Here is a 22,778-nt window from a genome sequence, read left to right on the forward strand (position 1 = left end):
CCACGTCACATAAGTGAATGCATAAGTGTTCAGTGGGAAGTCTTTACCTTCATGATGTGCTTAGATATTCATTGTCATCTTTGTTCCCCTAAAAGCCCTGCAAGGTGCAGTCATTACCACTATCCTAGTTTTACTGGTGAGAAAACAGAGGCTTCGTGAGGTAAAGGACTTGAATGAGTGTACACAACCCATTTGTGGAGAGCTGATGAACCTGGCACAGACTCCAAAACCTTATCTGGAGTGGGGTGGGGGCAAGACCTCGAGTCAGCCATCCTGAGGGAAGAAAGCCTTATTCTGGGTTCTGTGGACAGAGGCCAGCTGTGCCCACACCTCTGCCTCACACCTGGGTGAACTGTGGCATCCTGACAACAGCCTTGGGTTGGTGCCACCCCAGGGACCCTGTCTCATTCCTCCTGACTTCCACTCCCTTTCGTGGCCTCTGGTGCCCAGTGGTCCATCTGCTGTGGTGGCAGTGCTCCCAGGGAAAGTGGGAAGACAAGAGGTAAAAGGGCTGTGACCTGTGGGCCAGAGATTCAGGGAGCAGCTCAAGGGCAGTGTGAAAACAAGCCTTGGACTTGGGCAGGGAAGAACAGACTAAGCAATGATCCCTCAGGCCACATTCTCATTATGGCTTCCTTTTCCAGCTCCAAACAGGAACTTTGTCCTTTGCCAACTTGGATGTTCTCTTAGCTGGTGAGCTCCCGAGGCAGGGACTGATGTGATGCTTCTTTGCACATTCATGTACTGAACATCAACAATATACCGGGCTCTTGACTGGGCACTGGGGACTCCCAGTCCAGGACTTGGTGGCTGGGTCACTACGGTGACACATGAATGCCCACTGGCCAAAAACCTTATAAAGTAGGGCAATGGGCATGATCCTTGTAACCAGCCTGCTTGGCATTTGGGCCCTCCTACTAACTAACTGTGTGACCTTGGGTGAGTCACTTCCCTGCTCTGACTCTTGGTTTTCTCATTTGTAAGAGAGAGGATGATGACACATATTATAAAGTATTGTCATAAGGTGTGAAGTATATGTCAAAAGCATGATATTTCATCAGTGGTTCACAAACTCACCATGCCTCAGTTTCCTCCTCTGTAGAGTGATGAGGAAGTGTTGTTTTGTGAGAATTAGTAAGTTAATACATGGGAAGTGCTTAGGACAGTCTGTGCCATGTAATAAACCCTATGAAGTACTAGAATACAATTATTAGTGTTTTGCTGCCCCAATTTTATCATCTATTTATCATCTATCTATCATCCGTCTATCTATCTTTCTATCTATCTATCTATCTATCTATCTATCTATCTATCTATCTATCATCTACTAAACTCTAGTCCTTATTTGTATTTCATTAATTTTTCTACTACCAGCCTCTTTTTGCTCCAGAATCCCATCCAGGGTACCGCATGACAATTTGCCATGTCTTCTTAGTTCTCTCTGGTCTGTGACAGTTTCTGTCTCTGTTTCGTTTTCAGGACCTTGACAGCTTTGAAGAGTACAGGTCAGATATTTTGGAGAATGTCCTCATATTGAGTTTGTATGATGTTTTTCTCAGAATTAGACTAGGGTTATAGCTTTGGGGCAAGAATACCACAAAGGTGCCATGCCCTTCTTATTACGTCCCTAGTTTTTTTTAAAGGGGAATGAAGTCTTTGGGTCCTTTTGTCTGGGTTCTCCTTTGGGGCAGAGGGAAGGGAAGTCTGGGGCGGGGAAAGCAACGTTCAGCCAACTTAAGCTAAGACCACAGGACTGGGACCATGACCTTGGCCAGGGGAGGTGGCTAGGCTGGTCAGACATGGGTAGAGCAGAACTTATAGTTCAGCATGAACTAAACCCCAAGAGAAGACAAGAAGGAAGGTTCTGATAGGGAGCCCCTGGCCCAGGCTGAGGAGGCCCACGGGGCGGGGGCAGACAGGGGAGAAATAGGAGAAGGCCTAAAGGCAAACTTCCCCTCTCAGCTGAACTGTCTGGAGGGACCTCATCAGTAGGAACCCCAAAAGGGACTGCAAGCCCCAATAGCACTGCCATCCCAAACCAAAAGAATGGAAGGACTTGGGAACATCCAGGATTACATCGCCCATCAGTGGGCCAGTGCAGCTGAATCCGGGGAACTGGCAGGGCCATCTGGAGCCTGCCTGGGTGCCTGACCAGAGAGGCAGGCCCCAGCTCTAGGAAGATGCCTCTGAGAAATAGAGGCAGGATCAGAACAGAGCCTCCTGGCATCCAGCCTGTGACTGTACTGAGGAGGCTCTCCTTCCTCAAATGCCAGGATCTTTGCCTCTTTGCCTAGGATCTCAGGGGCTTTTGTTGAAGTTCCAAACCTACCTCCCAGGGCACAGGTACACCTGGTGGCAGGACCTGGGGGGTAGGTTCTCTGCCGTACTTGCATACCTGCATCATGGCTCTGAGCCCTTCTGGTTCCTGCCCTGTCTCCTCCCTCCTTCTTCCCCTTCTCCTCAGTCCTAGGGGCTATAATCAGACGTTTGAGCTTTGAGATCACGACCTGACCTGAAGTCGGACGCCCAACCAACTGAGCCACCTAGGCTCCCCTAAACATTTGAGATCCGTACAATTCCCTAAACACTCTGATTTCCTCAGGAACAAAGGGTTGGAGTGAAGGAGGTGAGGGTGGCTGGAAAGACTGAGCTGGGACTTTGGTCAGAGATGTATTCTAGACAAATTACTTCCCCACTCTGTTGCCTCAATTTTCTCATCTATGAAATGAGGGGTCAGATTCAATTATTTTCCTTACTGCCCTTTTACAAAACTATATTAGTTGCATGCATTATTAGTCTATAATCTATAGATTACATATAATCTATAAGCAATAGTTTATTAAATTGACACAAATCCAAGATAAAAATTACACATGATCCATACTGAAGTGACATTAAATTTTGTGTAGGGTCCTGAAACTTTCTAGCCCTTGTTCAGGTACATACTCAATTTTAATGTATTTACAGTAATATCATAAGTAGGAATTTATATTTAACATTTTCAGCTAACATTACACCAAGCCTATATTTTCCTTTTCCATTTTTTGCCTACTTTGCCCCAGACTCTTCTTGCTGAGGTAGCCAATGTGAACAGCTTAGTTATATATGCTCTCATATAGAAATATAGCACAATGTATAGAATAGGCATTTGAGGGAAAGGGGTCCTTGTTTATTTTATAAAACTACATACACTTCTCTGCAGCTTACTTTTCTGATTTAGTCGTATGTTGTGGAAATCCATCCAGGCCAAGAAATACCACATGTAATTCCATATAGAGTTACAGTGCCCAACTCCATGGTATAAAGGAAGCTTATCTCAATTTATTCAACCATCCCGTGATGGGTGGGAACTCGGGTCATTTCCAGTTGTTTTGTTTCCCCCACTGAAAACACTGCTGCCACAACATTTTGTACAAATACCTTTATGAACAGGTTATTTATATTTCTAAGGTATAAAATTCCAGTGGTGGGATTGGCAGGTCAGAAGACACTTGCTTTTTTTTTTTTTTAAGAGAGAGAAAGAGAGAGAGAACAAGCGGGAGGGTGGGGAGAGGGGGAGAGAGAGAATCTTTTTAAAAATTTTATTTATTTAAATTCAAGTTAGTTAACATAGAGTGTAGCATTGGTTTCAGGAGTAGAACCCAGTGATTCATCACATATGGCACCCAGTGCTCATCCCAACAAGTGCCTCCTTAGTGCCCATCACCCATTTACCCCATCTCCCTATGCACCTTCCTTCTAGCAACCCCCAGTTTGTTCTCTGTGTTTAAGAGTCTCTTATGGTTTGCCTCCATCTTTGTTTTTATTTTATTTTTCTTTCCCTTCCCCTACTCTGACAGTTGTGTTTTTCAAATTCCACATATGAGTGAAATCATAAGATATCTGTCTTTCTCTGACTGACTTATTTCGCCTAGCATAGTACCACCAGTTCCATCCACGTTGTTGCAAATGGCAAGATTTCATTCTTTTTGATCTCTGAGTAATATTCCATTGTGTATGTATTCTACATCTACTTTATCCATTCATCCCTCAGTGGACATTTGAGTTCTTTCCATACTTTGGCTATTGTCAATAGCACTGCTCTGAACGTTGGGGTGCATGTGTCCCTTCGAATCAGCATTTTTGTATCCTTTGGATAAATACCTAGTAGTGCAATTGCTGGGTCATAGGTAGTTCTATTTTTAATACTGTTTCCCAGAGTGGCTGCACCAGTTTGCATTCCCACCAGCAGTGCAAAAGAGATCCTCTTTCTCCACATCCTCATCAACATTTGTTGTTGCCTGAGTTATTAATTTTAGCCATTCTGATAGGTGTGAAGTGGCATCTTACTGTGGTTTTGATTTGTATTTGCCTGATGATGAGTGATGTTGAGCATCTTTTCATGTGTCTATGACCATCTGGATGTCTTCTTTGGAAAAGTGTCTATTCAAGTCTTCTGCCTATTTCTTCACTGAATTATTTGTTTTTTGGGTATTGAATTTGATAAGTTCCTTATAGATTTTGGATACTAACCTTTTAGAGAGAGAGAGAATCTTAAGACAGCTCCATACTCAGCTCAGAGCCTGCCTTGGGGCTTGATCTCATGACCATGAGGATCATAACATGAGCCGGAATCAAGAGTTAGATGCTCAACCAACTGAGCCCTATGGGGCTGCCCCAACATGGGTTCTTTTTAATTTCCAAGAACAGCTGTAAAACTTCACAACCACACAGGTGGTAGACGGGGGCTCTTCTCTCCCCACATTCATACTAGCACTTATTGTCACTAGTCTTTTGAATGTTTGTCAGTCTGGTGGATGGGAAATGGCATCTCAGTGCTGCTTTGGATTTCCTCTTATGTCAACTGGGATTCCTAATCTTTGCCATTTTTTTTCTACTGGGTCTGTCTTTGCATTATGAATTTGTGGGATCTCAATGTAGGATACAAACCTACCTTCTGTCATATGTATTGCAAATATATTTTCCCACTCCATCATTTATTGTTTGGCTTATGAGTATATTTTTCCATACAAGATGTTTTCAGTGTATGTAGACAGATATGTTTATTTTTCATAATGGCATTTCAATTTCCTGTTTTGTTTTAAAAGTCTCCCCAACACATAAGCTGTCTTCCTAAGTTTCCTTGTAAATTTTCCTTTGTTTTCCTTTTTCTCACTTAAGCATAAAATCTTTCTGGAATTATTTTTGTCAGATTTAGGTAGGCTCCATCATTATTTTTTTCCACGAGAAGAACCAAATTCAGCAGTTTCTTTCTTTCTAGAGAGAGAGAGGGCACAAGTGAGAGCAAGTGAATGAGGGACAGAGAGAGAGAGAGAGAGAGAGAGAGAGAGAGAGAGAGAGAGAATATCCCACAAAAGGCAGAGAGAGAGGAAGAGAAAATCTGGGCTTCCCTGAAGCAGGGTTCATGTTTTACCCAAAGTGGGTCTCATGTTCACGAGAAGCCGGGCTCCAGCCCACTTGAGGCAGGGTTCATGTTCACCCAAAGTTGGGCTTGTGCTCACCCAATGTGGGACTTGAACTCACAAACCATGAGATCATGACCTGAGCCATAGTCAGATGCTTAACCAATGAGCCACCCACGCGCCCCAAACACAGCAGTTTCTAATCTATGCTCTTACAATCGCGGGGCCCTCAAGAGATCCCTGATAGGTGGCTACCAAAATTGGGGCCAGCAGATCAGGGAGGTGACATAGTCCTTCAACTCCTGACTGTAGAGCTATTCTACCTTGGTTGTTTTACAAAATGGGCTTCCAAGAAAGATTGGGTTTGGACAGAGTATTCTGAAGCTAAAGGAAGTTTTAAAAATGTCTTTTGGGCAATCTTTGGGGGTCCTCCCAGGTCTCTCATTCTCTGACCCCATGATGGTGAATGCTTGCTAAAGGAAAGAAGGCCACATGTCAGCATAACTTTATCCAAAAGTAATTTTACTATTAAGTCCCTAGGTGACTCAAAGTAGATATTAGAATCACAGAATTTTAGCCGTGGAAGTCACCTTGAAATCATCTAGTCTAATGGCTTTCAATTCTGGCTACCTTTTGAATCACCTGGGAGCTTATAAAAAGTCCTGGTGCCCCTGACCTTGCCAGACCAAGTGAATCAGTCCCTGGAGGTTAGGGCCCAGGCATTGATGGTTTTTAAAGGCCCCTGATAATCCTAATAAGCAGTTAGGGTTGAGAACCACTTTTATAGTTCAACTCCTTTATTTCATTAGTAAATAAATTGCAACCTGGAAAGTGTGATGAGCTGGCATTAGAACCTCTATCTCCACCTTTGGGTTAGCTTTTTCATTTGCATCAAACAAATCCCTCATCAAGCACCGTGCCTTGGATTTTCAGTGAGCAACCCTAAAATCTCTGTGTGAGTGTTTTGTATCTGTGCATATGATCAGCTTAAACATGTTCCCTGCATGCAGTTCTGTGCACCATTGGTGAATAGACCTAGTTCGGCCTTGCCAGACCATAGTGGGGAACGGGGTCATAAAGAACTATAATGATAAACAGGAGAGCTGAATAAATGGTACACTCTTTGCAGAGCACAGGGCTGGGGGGGGGGTCTCAGAAGGAGAAAGAGGTAGGTGATGGGAGTTGGGGGCCTGAGAGGGGGGCTGCAAGCAGGAGGTAGTGTTTGAACTGGGCCTAATGCTCCATTGAGAAAAGCCAGGAGCTCCTCCCTGGAGCAATGTGAACACAAGGGTGAGGGGTTCTCAGGAAGGGAATGCGTTAGTGCCAGCTGGGCCCAGCCTGTCAAGGCCGCCCCTGATCTTCTCCCTCTTGCTCTGCCCTCAGGAATGAGACCGTGCTGCACCAGTTCTGCTGCCCAGCTGCTGACGCCGAGCAGAAGCCTGCCTGCTCCGACTTGGCCTCCCAAAGGTGGGGATGCACTGGTGGCCGTTCTCCCTTTCCCAACCCCCACCGTCCTTCCCCTTGGAGCAAAGCACACCACACAGCACCATTTGGCCTCTTCCTCGGAGTCCTGTGTTTTTGTTTGTCTGTTTTTACCTCCTGCCTCATACTTCTATTTCTCTTTCCTTCCTCTGGACCCTAGGTGAGCCATTCCCAACTCTGGAGGCCATTGTATTCTAGCGCTCAAATTCAAAGCTTAGGCTCCTTCCCCCTAAACCGACTACGTAAAATATCATCTTTTTAGACGTGAAGGGAAGTTAGTTGGATTATGCACAGTGTATCTAATCACCTGGTGGGTTGTCTGGCACTCATCAGGTGCTCAACCCACGGTCGAGCCCACCTTTTCTATGATAGCAAAGACTTACAATTTTCTTTCTAAGCTTTTTCCTTCCATAAAAGAGCCAAGATGATTGAGTTCAATTGTCAAGCTTTTCAACCTGCACTGAGTTAGCTGTTGACCTGGGAAGGAAGGGGGAGAGTGTTGAGTCAAGGGTCGGTGTCACTGTCCCAGGCCTACTTCATCTTGTGGTTGTAGTCCCTCTTTCTTTTATTGTTTTTAATCAAGAAATTTTAAATTAATTTAACTATTTTAACTAGCAAAATACCAGATAACTTCCTAGTCACTGATGACATCTTAGGGTAATACAATTTAAATAGACATCCACATATTTGATGGAACAGGCACAGCATGCCAATCTAATCAGACACAAAATCTGAGTTTTACCGTGTATGTTTGGAGTCTCTCCAATAAAGTCAACAACCTAGCAGTCTTCAGTGGGAAGTAGTCCTCATCATCACAAAATCTATTTGTTTAGCTTTTACATGTACTATAAATGTTTCCTTTTAACGTGGAGTACATCCACCTCTAAGTTTCTGTGCAGAATCATCATCGCATTTGTAAAGCTTGCGCGCAGAAAGGGCGATGAGTAACCAAGTGCTGAATGGATACAGAAACGCCGCAAGGCTGCCGGGCGCCGCCTGCTTTCCACAATGCGTCCCCTCTTCTCCACAGCTGTTTGCTGTGGACGTCTTACATTGTGGGACTGACACCTAACAGCTGCCTGAGCAGGTGCTTGGAGGGTTCTTTAGGTTTCTTAAGCTCAAGGCTCCCCTGGAATGTAAGTGTAGGTAAATAATTCTGCTTCATGCAGGTCATTTCCTCAGCTAAAGTAGGAGAAACAAAGCCAATCTGAGTAGCTAAACTCATAGTCCCTCTTTCCTCCCCACCTCCCATTTTGTGGTCCCTCCTCCTTACACTTCTGTACTCCTGTCTGTCTTCCACCTTCACCTGTCTCTCTGCCTCTCGCCTTCCTCGCCCACATCAAATTCCTCTCCTGTGTCTACATCCCAGGGCCTTTGTCACACTTTGTTCTCTTTCCACCAGTTTTTAGTTCTGCACATTTCTCTCTCTCTCTTTTTTTTACTTACTTCACTGGGAGTCAAGATACTTGGATTCTGGCCTGAACTTGGCCCCATCTACAGTCTCCTGTTGTTGAGATGAATTTGCGCAAGTTGCTCAGCTCCCCTGGACCTCAATTTCCCCCTCCAAGAGGGTGGTCTATCAGGACAGTAATACTGATGCATAATCTCACTGAGTGTCTCAGCTGCTCAGCAAAGTTAGACCAGGCTTTCTCATCCCTGTCGTATGTGAGAATAGAGTAAGTTTCAGAGCACTCAAGGGCCTTGCCCATAATCACACAGCCAGAAAGTAGCAGTGCCTAGACTTGTCCTGAGGACACGTCACCCCTACTGCCCACCATTTTCTTGTTTGAGACTCAGTGATCCCATGATCTTTCCTCCTTTATTCCTTGGAGAGTTGCTAGGTAGTAATCAGAGATGGTAGCTATTGACACAAAGACACAAAACCACCCCTGAAAGGCACCCCTACTCATTTTCCCTTAAAGGGAAGTCAGGGCCAGGATGTAGGCAGGACTCTGAGGTGTCAGAGTCAGGCCAAAGCAAGTGGCACTTTGGGATCCTGAAGTCCAGGGCTGAGGAAGGCATGCTTGTTCCCAGACGGTGACCAAGTAGAAGCATGGAATGCAAAGAGAAGGACCAAGCATCGTGCTGATGCCCTGCATGGTCTGTGGGTCAAGTTCTGTGCCTGGGGGCATAAGAACAAGTAAGGCCACTTGAGTTCTGGAGGATCTCCCTGTCGAATGGGGTGCTGGTGCCCCCAGGTTGGAAATGGCTCATCTAGAAACTGGAAGGAGAAAGCAATGAGAGAATGTGAGGGCAGGAGAGAAAAGGAAAGAGGATAGAGAGTGGAGTGGCATTGGGATGATCTTTGAGGAAAGAGACAGGGGGTGCTGGTTCCCTCCAATGAGCTGTCACTGTTCAGATACACGGATGAGTTTTCTTTCTAAAAATGTCCTCGTTGGCCGGAGTGGGGGTGGGGTAGGCAGAAGAGCTGTCTAGTCTGCCTTCACCCTGTTACCCAGCTTGATTCAGTAGGCATTTAATTGCTACTCCCCAAGCATGAGGCATCAGCGAGGATGGATGACAGGGTACCCTCAAGCTCAGTCTCGGGGGGCACAGCAACAGGAATCCTTCCTTGGATTTTCCATGGCCATCCTCTCTCTCACTTCTCACCCTTTATCCTTCTCATGCCCACACTCCTATGCCCACCTGCCTGCCCCGTGGTCCTGGATCCAGGTGGGAAGGGATGGGAGGGGCTGGTGTGCTATGTGGGAGAGAGCGACAGGTGTATGTGGGGCAGGGGAGGGGTGCTCCCCTGTCATGGCTGCCAAGGGAATGGACTTCCTTCTCGAGATTTGGGGTGGGAGGGTAGGAAATCTATTATCTTAGTTTCCCCTTGGAGGGGCAGGTGCCGAGGTGGGGATGGGGGTGCTCTGGGAAGGAAGGCGGGGGACCTCTGTTACCAATTATTCCAAGTTGTTCTGTTTGGCTTGTAGTTTCCTAGACTGTATTTCTGCCTGCCTATCTGTCTGTCGGTCTGTGTCTGATGTGAGGTTTTTGGCTTTTCTGGAAGGAGGCCCTCTGGATGTTTTCTGACAGGCCAACAGTTTATGTGTCAGTCAGTCTGTCTGTCCCTGGCTTCCTGGGGGAATTCCATCCTAAGAACATTTTCTCCCATGAGACCCCCAACATCCCTGTTCCCAACCCTGTTTGTGACCCCTTCACAGCCCCTTATCACTTTCCTTTAACCAGGTGCCCTACCTCCACAGAGCGTAGGCCAGACCTCCCCAGGAATTTCTTTATGAAAACCTGGCAAGATCAGAGATTGGGCTGAGGGCTAACACAGGTTGGGTGGGTCACAATGCCCTCTGGGCCACTCTGGGAGATCCTGGGCTGGGCTGCGGGGCTCTGACACAAGCTAGGCTCTTGTCAGTCTGACCTCCCGCCAGCTGAGCCAGGCTCTAGCCCAATCGGCCTTCTCTGAGGTTTCTGGGGATAAGCCCATCCGTCTCCGCAGGAGAACCCAATAAGAAATCTAAACCAATTGATTAGGTCTCAGGTCACTGGGGCCTTTGGTGTGTGACCTCAGAGCTAGCTCCCTGACATTCTTCCTCTGCACCCCAGCTGAAGCCAGTGGTGATCAAGTCAGCCCAATTTAAGGGGTCTGTCCTCTCCCTGCCCCACCCCAAGCTGTGAGGCTGAGCAAGACTCTCTTTCTCAAGAACTCTGGACTCATGCTGTGGGGGCCTCACAGCAGCTGATCACTCACAGCCCATCCGTCAGACCAGTGTAGAGGAGCTGCCACAGCCTGAGGCGATCCCTCAGCCCAGAGGAGACACTCAGGGGCCAGGGGAAACCCTCACCCCTCCCAAAGAGGCTGCTAAGCCCCACCCCGGGTTGGGGGTGGTGTTGCTAGGACAACCTGCCCCAGTCACCTGTAGAGAAGCCTTTGAGGGATAGAGTCAGGAGAAACTCTGTATTGGGAAGTGGAGCCCGCCAGGGAGTGATGCCCCAGGAGGTGGGAACACCCAAAGTGCAGCAAGTCTGGAAGCTGGGCTTCTGTGAGAATGGGGGCGGCCAAGCAGTGGGCATCAGGGACTGGGGGACAAGGAGCCGTTATGGGGCTGGGAGAGGCCTCTGAGGCTGGACCCCCTGGGAATGGTGCCTGAGTTCCCAACCCCCTAGGCAAGCCCCCTGTGCATGCCAGGGTATTCAGGTCCTCAGGTGAGTGTGGGCGTGGGGGTGGAGGTAGAGCCCAGAGCAGCCAGCCAGGCGCAGCAAGTGTGTGCCAGGCTCTTTCTTCCCCTTTCCCTGCCACCTCCTGCTGCTAGCTAATGACAAGGGCTTTATTCTAGGGAGCTGAATAGGCTAGTAATTGCAGCCCTACTTCCAATCCCATGCCTCTCCTCCCTCTCAGGCTGTCAGTGACAATGACCTTCTTGCTGGCCAGCCACCATTCAGCATCCAGTAGAATGGCAGCCCATTTGTCTCTGTGGGTGGCAGTGGGGCAGAGTGGAGGAAGATTGGCTTCTATTAGAATAATAAGAGGAGGCTCGGAGGGGTGGGGGTGGCGGCTCAGCCAGGGGAGGCACAGGGAGGAAACAGCACAACTCCCTCCTCTGGGGAGTCCTGGGGAGGAGGGTACTGTGGGTCCCAGCAGACTCAATGACTCATCCCTGGTACTCAGTCTTATCTGCCTTGGCCTTACTCCAGTATGGAAGAGACTAGTATTTCTTGAACATGCCAGGTATGTTGCACTAAGCACTCTGAGTATTTTATGTCAATTCTGTGAGGTAGCTGTTATTCGCAGCTACAGATGAGGAATCTGAGATGGAGAGAAGTCCCATGTCTTGACAGAGAGACCATGCTAATCAGTTCTGGAGCTGGAAGGTGAGCTCAGGTCTAACTCCAAAATGCAACCACTTTCCACGGAGCTGCTGCTAGGGCTCGCTCTCTCTCTCTCTCTCTCTCTCTCTCTCTCTTTTGCTTTCTTTCTTTCAGAGCACAGGAGAAATCCTTCTAGGCATTTCTTTTGACCTTAAATAATATCTATTTTCTCTAATCATAAGTTATACTTGCTAGTTGTTGGGAATGTGGAAAATACAGAAATATAAAGAAGAAAATAATTGAATCCAGTTATACAGAATTAACCACTGTCAATATATTAAGGTGCAACCTTCCAGGGTTTTATTTTTCTAAGCACTGGGTTTTACATTTCCCCCCCAAAGAAAAGATTTTGTAGCCTGCACTGCCCACTTAGTATACTGTGTTTAGAGAGAGCCCCTGCCCTAAGCAACCCCTCGCAACCCCCCATCCTTTCCTGGCGCCTGTCTGCACCTGCTAACAGACTGGGCGGTGGGCGGCCATGGGCTCTGCTGGAGGCTGCACTCCTTGCTATCTTTGAGGAAGGGACTTCCTTCCAAGGATGCTTTCTGGGAGAGCCCTTCGTTTGCATTGTTGGCACCTCCATCCCGCCTCTTGGCTCGCCCCAGCTGGCCTGGGGCATGATCAATGGACCAGTCAGTGTTTACTCAGTGATTATGGAGCAATTAAATTCTCAATCGATACAGTTTAGTCTTCTAACAGCTGGGCTACGGAGTTTCCTCCTCACGTGCCAGCTCCATCAGTCACATCCCAGGCTCCGAGGGTGCCGGGAATCCTACCCCACCCACAGTGGAGAGGGTAGGGACTTGTTTTGGAGCTGCAGAACTGCGTCCCCTTTTCCCTTGAGAAGCATAAAGAAGACAAGGCTTCCCTCATAGGCCCAGTTGGCACTGGAGGTTCGGCCCACCTAAGCTGCCCAGCCCCTAGGCTCTGGGGTCTCTGCCTCAGCACACAAGGGAAGGCAGTGGGAGGTAGGCAAGGCCAAGGGAAAGTTGTCTGGTCTCTTTCAGCGTCCAGTGGTTAGTTCCCAACCATCTTGGCAAGGGCCGGGATCATGAGACCTAATGCAGTGCTGTGACAGTTCCTAGGATGCCCTAAAATGGAGCATCTGCTGACTAGGGGGTCCAGGTGGGATTCCTGGGGATTGAGGACCTCAGTCTGGCCCGGGACACAGCAAACCTGGGCTCAAGTGGTGAACAGCAGGGGGAGGGGAGGGTCTGCTCCTTCTCATTCGGGCTTTCTGAAAAGGTTAGGTTTGCTCACCAGTGTCCTGAGGATTTTGTGTAGTTACAGCAGAAGCCACATTGGCTGGACTTTATACCTGAGCATAATCACAAGGAAAATGGCAGAAGAATTTGGTCCTAGAGCTAGAGAAACCTGTCCCCTGATGAACCATGTGGCCTGTCCCCTCATGTCTGTGCTTTTTGCCCCCTCTGTCTTCCCTGCCAGACTCAGGAGGCACAAAAGACAAAATAGATGTCAAAATACTTCAATACCCTGGTAGGGGATATCCCCTACACCCATGCCTCCAATTCCAGGGAGTATTAGGAAAGCTTTGTCTTGTCATGATTTTTGACTTTCTGTTCAGAGAGTTTTCCTCAGTTGGAATGTGAAACTTGTGTTTGGAGTCAAGCATTTGTCCGGGCCAATTTCCTTGTGTGTTTTTCCCACCCAGTGGTCCTCTAAGACCAGCCTCTTCATGAGACCTCAGTTGTCACCAGAGGGCACTTAGCAAACTTCCCCATCCATAGGCTTGGGCTGGGGCTGTGTGGTGTGAGGGAGGCCAGGCTTGGGCCAACTTCAATGAGCTGCAAGTTAGGACAAACAGCTTTCTGTCAGCAGTGTGTTGAGAGATGATCAGAGAATTCCTCCTCACTCTGCATTTCTGTTTTGTGTCCCTTACCCATGAGAGAGGGAGAGAGAACACTGGCTGTCAGCCGGTGAGCCCTTGCTCTGCGCCAGACAGATATCAGCTTACTTAATTCCCACTGGAAGTTCATGAACGGCTATTAGTCCCAGGTTTGCAAACAAAGTGAGGGTCGGAGCTGATGAACGACTTGTCCAAGGGCCATATCCCTGGCAAAGGGCGGAACTAGGATTGGAATCAGATGACCAAAGAAGGGAGGTGTTTTCAAGCATAGGAAGTAAAAGTGTGGAGGCAGAGCGAACAGCTGGCTCTCACTTCCGTGGTCCCAGGCAGGGAGCTGCTCAGAGGGGGCTCCTCACAGACAGCCTGGTTTGTGGTTCAGGGGCGACGAAGGCTGACCCTCAACCCTACAAATGAGGCTTTGAGGACTCCAGGCAGCTGGAGATAAACATACCGGAGCAACCAAGGTGAAAAGAGAAATAAATTTCTTATTTAAAGAAATAAACATAACTAAGGATAATATTTCCAGAACAACAAAATGAAAACCGCCACAAGGAATGTCTGTCTCTGTTCCGTTGGTATTCTTTAACGCAGTTTTGTCCAATTTAGGGAAAGAAATTCCTTTTTTCATTTACCAGAAACTTCTTGTTTGAATCTTTTGGGTATTCTTTTTTTCATTCCCAGAAAGAGTAACCTCTCTTTGCAAGTTTAGAGATTTTTCTGACCTCACTACCTCTTAGGCCTTTTTGGTTTTGGTTTGTTTTCTCCTCTGAAAAGTCATCTTGACCCATTCATTTGTCTTTCAACCAATAACATGACCATGACAATAAATTATAATTTCAGAGAGTGTTTCTGATATATGACAAAAAGGGTTTTAAATCTGTTTCATCAAACCAAAAGAGAAGAGATCATCATAGTCTAGTGAGTGATTTGATCAGACCAGACATTCTTTTTTTTTTTAATTTTTTAAATGTTTTTTTATTTATTTTTTGAGAGACAGAGTGAGAAGGGGAGGGTCAGAGAGAGTGGGAGACACAGAATCGAAGCAGGCTCCAGGCTCTGAGCTGTCAGCACAGAGCCCGATGCGGGGCTCGAACCCACAAACCGTGAGATCATGACCTGAGCTGAAGCCGGACGCTTAACCGACTGAGCCACCCAGGCGCCCTGGGACCAGGCATTCTTAATGACTTTACTGCCTTCGACAGAGGCCTTGGAACAGCTTAAGAAAGGAGATTCTTTTTCTTTTAATTTTTAAATGTTTGTTTATTTTTGAGAGAGAGAGAGAGTGTGAGTGGGCGAGGGTCAGAGAGAGAGGAAGACACAGAATCCAAAACAGGCTGCAGGCTCTGAGCTATTGGCAGAGAGCCTGACAGGGGGCTCGAACCCACAAACCACAAGATCATGACCTGAGTCAAAGTCAGACTCTTAACTGACTGAGCCACCCAGGCGTCCCAAGAACCTTAGAGATTTGTGTGTGTGTGTGTGTGTGTGTGTGTGTGTGTGTGTGTGTGTGATGGTTAAAATGCTACAAAAAACAAAACCCAGGAAAGACAGCTGTCTGTGAAGGAAGACTGGCATACGCTGCTGCCTCCGACGCGGAGAGGAGCCAACAGGAGCTGTTGCTTTTGAACCAGAAGGCTTCCAGCCTGAAGGGACCCAACAGATACACCACCCTTTATCACACAGTAGGAGACTGAGGACCAAAGGAAGGTGCTTTGCCCAAGTTCTCCCAGCTGGTGATGTGCCCAACAGGGTCTAGAACTCAGGCTTCCTGAAGAGCTGGTGCTTTCTACCACCAGACTTCTCCATGCCTCAGTTTCCCCAGCTACCACATGAGAGGGTGAACCATATAATGCCCAGTGTCCCTACGGCAGTGATTCTGTTAGAAGTCACTCTGCTTTGGCCTGAGGCAGCAGGAGCACCCAGGAGCACTTACGAAGCAAAACAAAGGACAAGTGGCATGACAGGGACACAGGGGACAGTGGACTCAAGAAGCAGATGGGAACAGCAACATTCAAACTAGCGTGAGCACACGTAACAAAGGAGAAGTGTTGAAGGGGCCATGCACGGGTTTTGTCTCTCTCTGTTCTACTTATTGTTAAGACACAAAAGGGATTTTTCAAGAGGAGGAAAGCCTTGCCTCACTCTGAGTCCTCCAGGCTCTCGTCTGCCTTCTGTTATTTTCCCTGGTCCTTGTCCCACTCCCCGGATGTGGGGATCCATGCAGCCTCGGCACTGGGCTGTGTGCCCCCGGGTGCCCCAGGAAGGAGCCCGATACCCACTGCCCTTCTGCCACACAGTTTCCTTCATTCCAAGTACAGAGACGATGGAAAATGAAGGAAGTTTCGGTGGAAAGCTGGTCATAACCCTAATTAACATGTGTACAGGGTGCTCTAGGCGGTAAGACTCCTTCCCAACCCTTCACCCATCTGGTCCACACCACAAACCTGTTAAAGGCCACAGGGGCAAGAATTACAGTGTCCATTTTCCAGCTGGGGAAATATTCAGGGAAAGGAAGCAACTTGTTCAAGTTCCAAAGGTAGAAGCTGACAGAGACCACAAGCCTGCATAAGAGGGGCTGCAACAAGCAGGGACATTAAGCCCTGCATCCTGCCTGTCACTGTCTGAGTGTGCTGCCTCGGCCACGCTCCAGGTGCCACCACCCACACAGACTGGCGGGATCTCAGCGTGGTTCCCGTGTGCCAAGTCCAGGCTGCAGGTTGGCAGGTTTGGAGAGGCAATCAGGCAACCCTGAGGTCCTTGGATTTCAGGGGAACTGACTCACCAGAAACAAATTTATAAGAGACTTGTATATTAGTATGAATTTATTAATTCATAATAAATATGATACTGGTGAATACAATACTCACAGTTACTGATTAATAACAAACTTAAAAATATGAGAGTCTCTTTTCTTCTTCAAGAGCAGAGGGGTGAGTGCCAGATGATTTTTGTCGATTCCCTTTTAGGTTGGACAGGAAGATCTGAGTAATGGAGAGTTAGTAAAATAGTACCCTGGGCTTGAAGATAAATTCAGGAAGACTTCAAGGAAATCCTAGAACGTGGAGTGGTTGAGAACATAAAGCAACTCAAATCCAGGTCTAAATCCTGGCTTGGCAAGTTACAAACTCTGTGACTTTGGTTAAATTACTTAAACTTCCAAATCCTCAATTTGCTTACCTGTAAAATGGGGATAACAGGAGCAGTCACCTCTTACAGAGTTTGAGGGAGTTAAATGAGATGATGCCTGGAAAGGTGCTTGGCATATAGGAAGCACCCAATAAGTGCTAACTATTTTAAAGCTGGATTTTTCAAGAGCAGAGAGGGAGAAACCAATCAAGATCCTGAGGCCTAGAAGGGGCTAGAAACTCAGGTATGACTAGGAAGTGTTTAGAAAGAATGAGCTGACTACTTTAGGGGATGAGGGTCTAATGGCAGAGCCCTTGGTATGGCAAGTAGGTGGGAACACACTACCTTGAATGTTGTTCAGGGTCAGTGAGCCATGCCCTTCAGAGAGAGGGTCTAGTCCGTCCTTTGGATGGCAGGCGATGGGCATGGAGAAGCAGGCATCTTTCAGCTGTTTCTATTCAAGCCTAGCCTGGGGCACAGGGAGTGGTGGCTGGAAAGAGCCCAACATTTGAGAGGAAGAGAGACTCTCAGAATTACGGGACTGATTTGGGGGAAAGATCAAAGAAGTTAGAGGCCCACATAAATGCCAATCCAGCAGGGCCAACAGGCCTGGAGAGGAGATTTTCTAGACATCAGGGCAGGAGAGGAAATGATTTCACCCAGCAGCCGGCTGTCACAGTGCAGGCTGGGATGAGATTAAGCGCAGAGGCATTTTATCAGAAAATTGTTGCCAGCTGACAGTTTGCCTGCCTGTTCTCTTAAGAGGAGGAAACAGTTGAATCCTTGCAAGGAAAGGTTTATGGCCTGGCACCGACCCCTGCCCTGCCTGGAGGGTGGGTGGTCCCCCAAGCTGGGATCTCTGAGACTTCTTCCCAAAGCCAGTGTGACCCGCATTGTCCCCTCATCCTAAACACTTTTGGAGATGACATGTGATATCTGCAGGCATGTGGAAAATAGCACAGCCATTCTGATACTGTAAGCTTGTGAGAGGTTTCTCCTGCAGCAAGAATGACTGAAGCTAGACATTTAGAAGAACTTCAAGTAGGAAAGCAAAAGATAATGAAGGGGACTGTAAGGAAATAGGTAAATGATCCCGCTCCATAGTAACTGGATGGATGTCCAGAGCAGCATCCTACACTATTGGGCATTTGCCATTTTCATCTCTTGTGTCACAACACTTCTGTTTGGGGTAAGCACACACCTGACTGCCACAGACACCTGTAGGCCATTGGAGACCCTTTTCCTGGCTTGTGGCGAAATTGAGCCTGTGAGGAGTGGGAGAATGTCTTTCTCTGGAAATAGCTCAAGATCCAAAAAAACATCTGCTCTGTTGGGGTGAGGTAGGGCCGATCTGAGTGGGACAGGAGGAGAATGGAATAAAGGGACTTTATAGCCATGAGGGTACAAAATAGCCACGCATGGTCTCTTGCCTAGCCTCTGGGATGCACCGTGTGCAGCACCGTCACCACCATCCCTCAGAGGGACCCCAGAAGGATTAGATGAGGTCTGTGCTCTCGGGAGTCATTGCTCTTGAGCCAGAAGCTGAGGAAGTGAGACATGCCCAGATTAGGGAAGGAAACCTACATTTGCAGGGCATCAGTAGGTCCCAGAAGCTTTATGGACATTGTTTTATCAGCCTTCCCAATGGAATCATGTGGCAGGTATCCCCACCTTACAAGTGAAGAAACAGGCTCAGAAACATCCGGGAACTAGCCAAGGCCACACAGCAAGCGGGTCGTTAGATTTTAGGCGAACGTGATAACCACTACACTACGGAAACCCCTGAGTCGTTAGATTTTAAACCATGGTCAGTCTGTCTGGTTCTTCATCGCATACTCGTCTGCCTCCCAGCCCTTGTACCTTCTGGCAGCTTCTCTTGGTATCATCTCTAACTCAGAGCTTCAGAAATTATGCTGCACAGAAAAGAGCACTACTTTTCCATTTAAAGAACTCTCGCACAAGAACGTAAGAGAAAGATAGTTCAAGTTAAGGACTGTTCTTTATTCTGAAATCGCTTCCTTCCTCCTTTTTCATATTCGGAAGTGGAATGAGGCTTTTGCTTTTTGTTTTCTTATTTGAACAGAATAGCGCGTTGGAAATCCTAAAAAGGAAGAAGATAGTGGTTCCCTATATTGGGCTTACTGAGCATTTTACACACCTTAATTCTCTCATAGAGAAGAAAGCAAGGCTTAAGGAGGTTAAGTAACTTGCCCAAGGCCACAGGGCAAGTCAATGGCAGAGCCAATGTTCAAAGCCAGGCCGTCTGGCATGGAGTCCTACCTACATACTGTCCCCTTTGTGCACTGGCCAACATTGCCCGTGGCCTTCTGTGTTCCCTCCTCTCAGGGACCCCAAAGCACTCACACCCTGGACCTGGCTCCCAGCTGGCTCATGAGCTGATGCCCTTCCTGAGCACACCTCTCCCAGCATCACCCATGTGACTCCTGAGAGTCACCTTGGTCCATTTGGAGTTGGTTACATACCCAGACCACAGAGGGGCAGGGAGCGGCAGGGTGGGCTTAAAGAACGAGTCCATTTTCTTTCCTGAAAGTCTCCTTGCTGAGACAATGGTCCGGCCCAGCTGCGGCCAGATCCCTGCCATCTTTTCTGTCCTGCCAGCATGGAGTTGTGGGCCATTGCCCTTGGAGGGGGCCTCCTGACCTGTGTGGGGTCTGCAAGATCTCCTGTGTCCTGGTCCAGCCCTGCCCCGTGAGCACACTCTGCAGGCTTGGTGCTCCTGCAAAAGCAGCTTACGTAAGGACAAGGAGGAAATTTGCCCCCAAGGAAAAGCTAGGGAATGATAAACACAAATTCAGGACAAAGATTCCTTTGAGGAGAGGAGGAGAATTGCATGAGGTATTAAAGGCTTCTAATGTGCCATTTCTTGAGCTGGGTACAAGGGAATATTTTTCTTTACACTTTACATATGTTACTCATATTCACATATGTAAAATGGCTCATACTAAGAGAAAAAAATGGAATAAAACCCAGTGTTGTCTGCACTGGTTGTGTGATGACTTTAGGCTGTGTGTCCAGAGATGGTTTTATTTTATTTTATTTATGTATTTATTTTTTTATAATAGTTTATTGTCAAATTGGTTTCCATATAACACCCAGTGTTTCCCCACACAAGTGCCCCCCTACCATGACCAGCACCCTCTCCCTCCCTCCCCCTCCCCCTTCAGTATTCAGTAGTCTCCTTTGATCTGTGTCCCTCACTCTCCCCCACTCTCTTTACCCCTTCCTCTCCCCATGGTCCCCTGCCAGTCTCTCCTGTTAGACCTATGAATGCAAACATATGGATACCAGAGATGTTTTTTTTTTCAGAGATGGTTTTAAATGCAGTATTTCTGGAGCTTCATTGCAGGGATGGGTGCCGTCAGGGTGTCAGGCATGGGAAACATCTTCTCTTAGAGGGACAGCACAAGCAGACATAAATGGTGAGGAAATCTGTGGTGCATTTCAGGTGCAGGGTGAATTCTTTGTGTCCGGGCTAAGAGAAACACACCTTTGTGAAATTGTGTGCTGCGTGTTGGGGAAGGAGCAGGCAGCGAGTGGGATGTCCTCAGAGCTTGATTTTGCTACCAGATCTATGCCTATTTGAGAGACAACAAAATGCTCAAGATATTAGGATTCCAGTGGCAATAAGATGGCATTGATCAGCGTGGCCAGTTTGGAGCCTGGGAGGGAGGTGTCCTGAGGAAACTTCTAGATGAGGTTTTCCTGAAGGACAAGAGGTTCTGATGTGCCCAGGGGCTGCCGTTCCCTTGTGGGGTAGGCTGAGCAGGGGAGGCTGATGCCCACAATGGACATCTGGAGACAGTCTTCCTGGGCTGCTCCTGTGACCACCCTTCAGTGAGCACCACGGAACTGTGGGCCTCGATGTGGGGAAGGCACCAGTCCAGAGAAGGACCGTGGTTCCTTTGATAGGAAACCCCTACAGACAAAGCAAACCAGCCTGCACCTTTTTGGAACAGCTATGAGATCAAAGCCCAGAGTCTCCAAGGTGCCGACAGGAGAGAGAATCACTTACTCTCTCAGAGCCCTTGGGAGAGGGGAAGGAGAAGCATCTGTCACAGCCAATAAAGCCAGGGCAGTTTCTGCAAGTGGATGAGCCCAGAAAGCCACAGCTGCCCTCCTACAGGGGTTTCTATTCTGAGACCTGGCTTCCAGCTTGGATAATGGAGGTCAAGGAGCCACGGGCTGGGGCAGATGCTGGCATGGATTAAATGACGTAAGGGAAGTAAGAGGAGGCTTATGCTGTGTCCTTGGGTGTTAAGGGCAGAGGAGCCAGAGCCCAGCCACAGGGCAGGATGGTGCAGTGTGGGCCTGGGGCCCATGAGATGGAAGGAGAAATGGAGAAAGCTGGGCTGCTCCTTCCTTCCAGATGTCAAAGCATCTTGCAGAAACTGTCCATTTCATGATGAGGAGACAGAGGTCCAGAGAGAAGTGGCATGCCCAAGGTTATACCAAATGCTATGGGCAAAAGTGAGATTGGACCTCGACTCATAGCCCAGGGCTCTTTCCACCACCTGGAGCAGCATTTTCTAGCCTGTTTTTAGAATGAGCACAGAGCAACTCTCTTTCCAGCACTGGCACTCTGCTCACCTCAGCTTTTCCTGGTGCCCTCTGGTGCCCAGAGGACACTTGGCTTCCCTTGCCTGATGCCTTTATTCTGGCCATCTACGACAACCTTATTGATTCAAACATGGGAGATAAAGAAGTGTTTTAGTAACGGCTTAGAAGTCTTCAGATGAAAGGCATGTTGTTAGATTTTGTGTGCAAAATGCCTACTTTCTTTGTCCCAAAAGTATTTTAAGAAAGTCAGGCAGGGGCGTTTGGGTGGCTCAGTTGGTTAAGCATCTGACTTTGGCTCAGGTCATGATCTTGCCAGGTTGTGGGTTTGAGCCCTGCATCAGGCTCTGTGCTGACAGCTCTGAGCCTGGAGCCTGCTTCAGATTCTGTGTGTGTCTCTCTCTACCCCTCCCCCTTCTTAAAAATAAATAAACATTAAAAAAAAATTTTAAGGCTGGCAGAGTTTGGACTAATGTAGTGCAATTGTTCAAGACTTCTAGGGGTTCCTTCCACATGAGGAATCCGTCAGCCTCCCAAACCCTCCTGGCAAGGTCTCGAGTAATCACTGCTCTAGCTTTGCACAGATGGGAAAACAGCCTCTTCCAGCCACCTACCACACCAACACCAACAAGCCCCTCAGAGTCTAGGCCTCCAGATGCCTCCTCATTCCTTTCTCCACCTTCGTGCCAAGGGCCATCACCCAAGCCAGCCTCTGGTAAGGCAGCATGGATTTAGGTGTCCTCTCCTGGCTCTTGCACAGCTCTCCAGTTCCTTCTGTCCCCTCCAGCTCCTGGCAGGGGTGACATGGCCTTGCCTGGGAATCCAGGGAGGACACTGAGTCCCAGTGAGGAATCCATGAATCCAAGGAGGACACCTGAGTCAGCTCCCTGGCAGGGGCTATGTGAGCACAGGGTCCTGCCAGGTGCAAAGGAAGGCTGTATTTCCGGGGTGCTTGGGTGGCTCAGTCAGTTAAGTGTCCAATTCTTGATTTTGGCTCAGGTCATGATCTCATGATTGATGAGATTGAGCCTTAAATCGGGCTGTGTGCTGATAGCACAGAGCCTGCTTGGAATTCTCTCTTTCCCTCTCTCTGCCCTTCCCCTACTCATGGGTGTGAGCGAGCTCTCTCTCTTTCAAAATAAATAAGTAAGCTTAAAAACAAGAAGCCGTATTTCTCATTGTGGCCAGCATACCAACCTATGAGTTTATTTTATCTTTCTCACTCTCTTTGAAAGGAGATATTCATATTCCCATTTTGCAAAAGAGCAAACTGAAGTACAGAAGTTAGGTATCTTGCCCATGTCAGCCAATGGGGAAGTTGCAGACCCAAGGGCCTCACTCCACTCAAGCTCTCTTATTTGTGAACAAGGATGCTGTCAGTGCCAGATGACAGTAAGCAATGTCTGAAAGCTATGTGGTCGGTGGTACCCAAACACTTTCTCTGTATGACCAGAACTGCCCATGGCCCTTGGCATCATCTTCAGCATATGGAAGATAATCCA

At 47.9% G+C, this 22,778-nt stretch overlaps 1 protein-coding gene across 4 annotated transcripts in view; it reads left to right on the forward strand.

Annotated features, from left to right (window-relative positions):
- The window catches only part of IQSEC3 (IQ motif and Sec7 domain 3), a 107,469-nt gene that overhangs the window by 26,395 nt on the left and 58,296 nt on the right, over positions 1–22,778 (forward strand). For 3 of the 4 annotated variants that reach the window (XM_029954596.1, XM_029954598.1, XM_029954597.1), the window contains exon 1: positions 6,797–6,869. Coding sequence is in view for 1 of the 4 variants with exons in the window: in XM_029954599.1 (XP_029810459.1) it covers positions 6,786–6,869 (84 nt within the window). In the remaining 3 variants the exon portion in view is untranslated. Of the gene's footprint in view, positions 1–6,785; positions 6,870–22,778 lie in introns of those variants that run through there. The other variant, XM_029954599.1, reaches the window with a different exon arrangement.

Source organism: Suricata suricatta, chromosome 10 (assembly GCF_006229205.1).
Source record: "Suricata suricatta isolate VVHF042 chromosome 10, meerkat_22Aug2017_6uvM2_HiC, whole genome shotgun sequence".
Taxonomy (NCBI): domain Eukaryota; kingdom Metazoa; phylum Chordata; class Mammalia; order Carnivora; family Herpestidae; genus Suricata; species Suricata suricatta.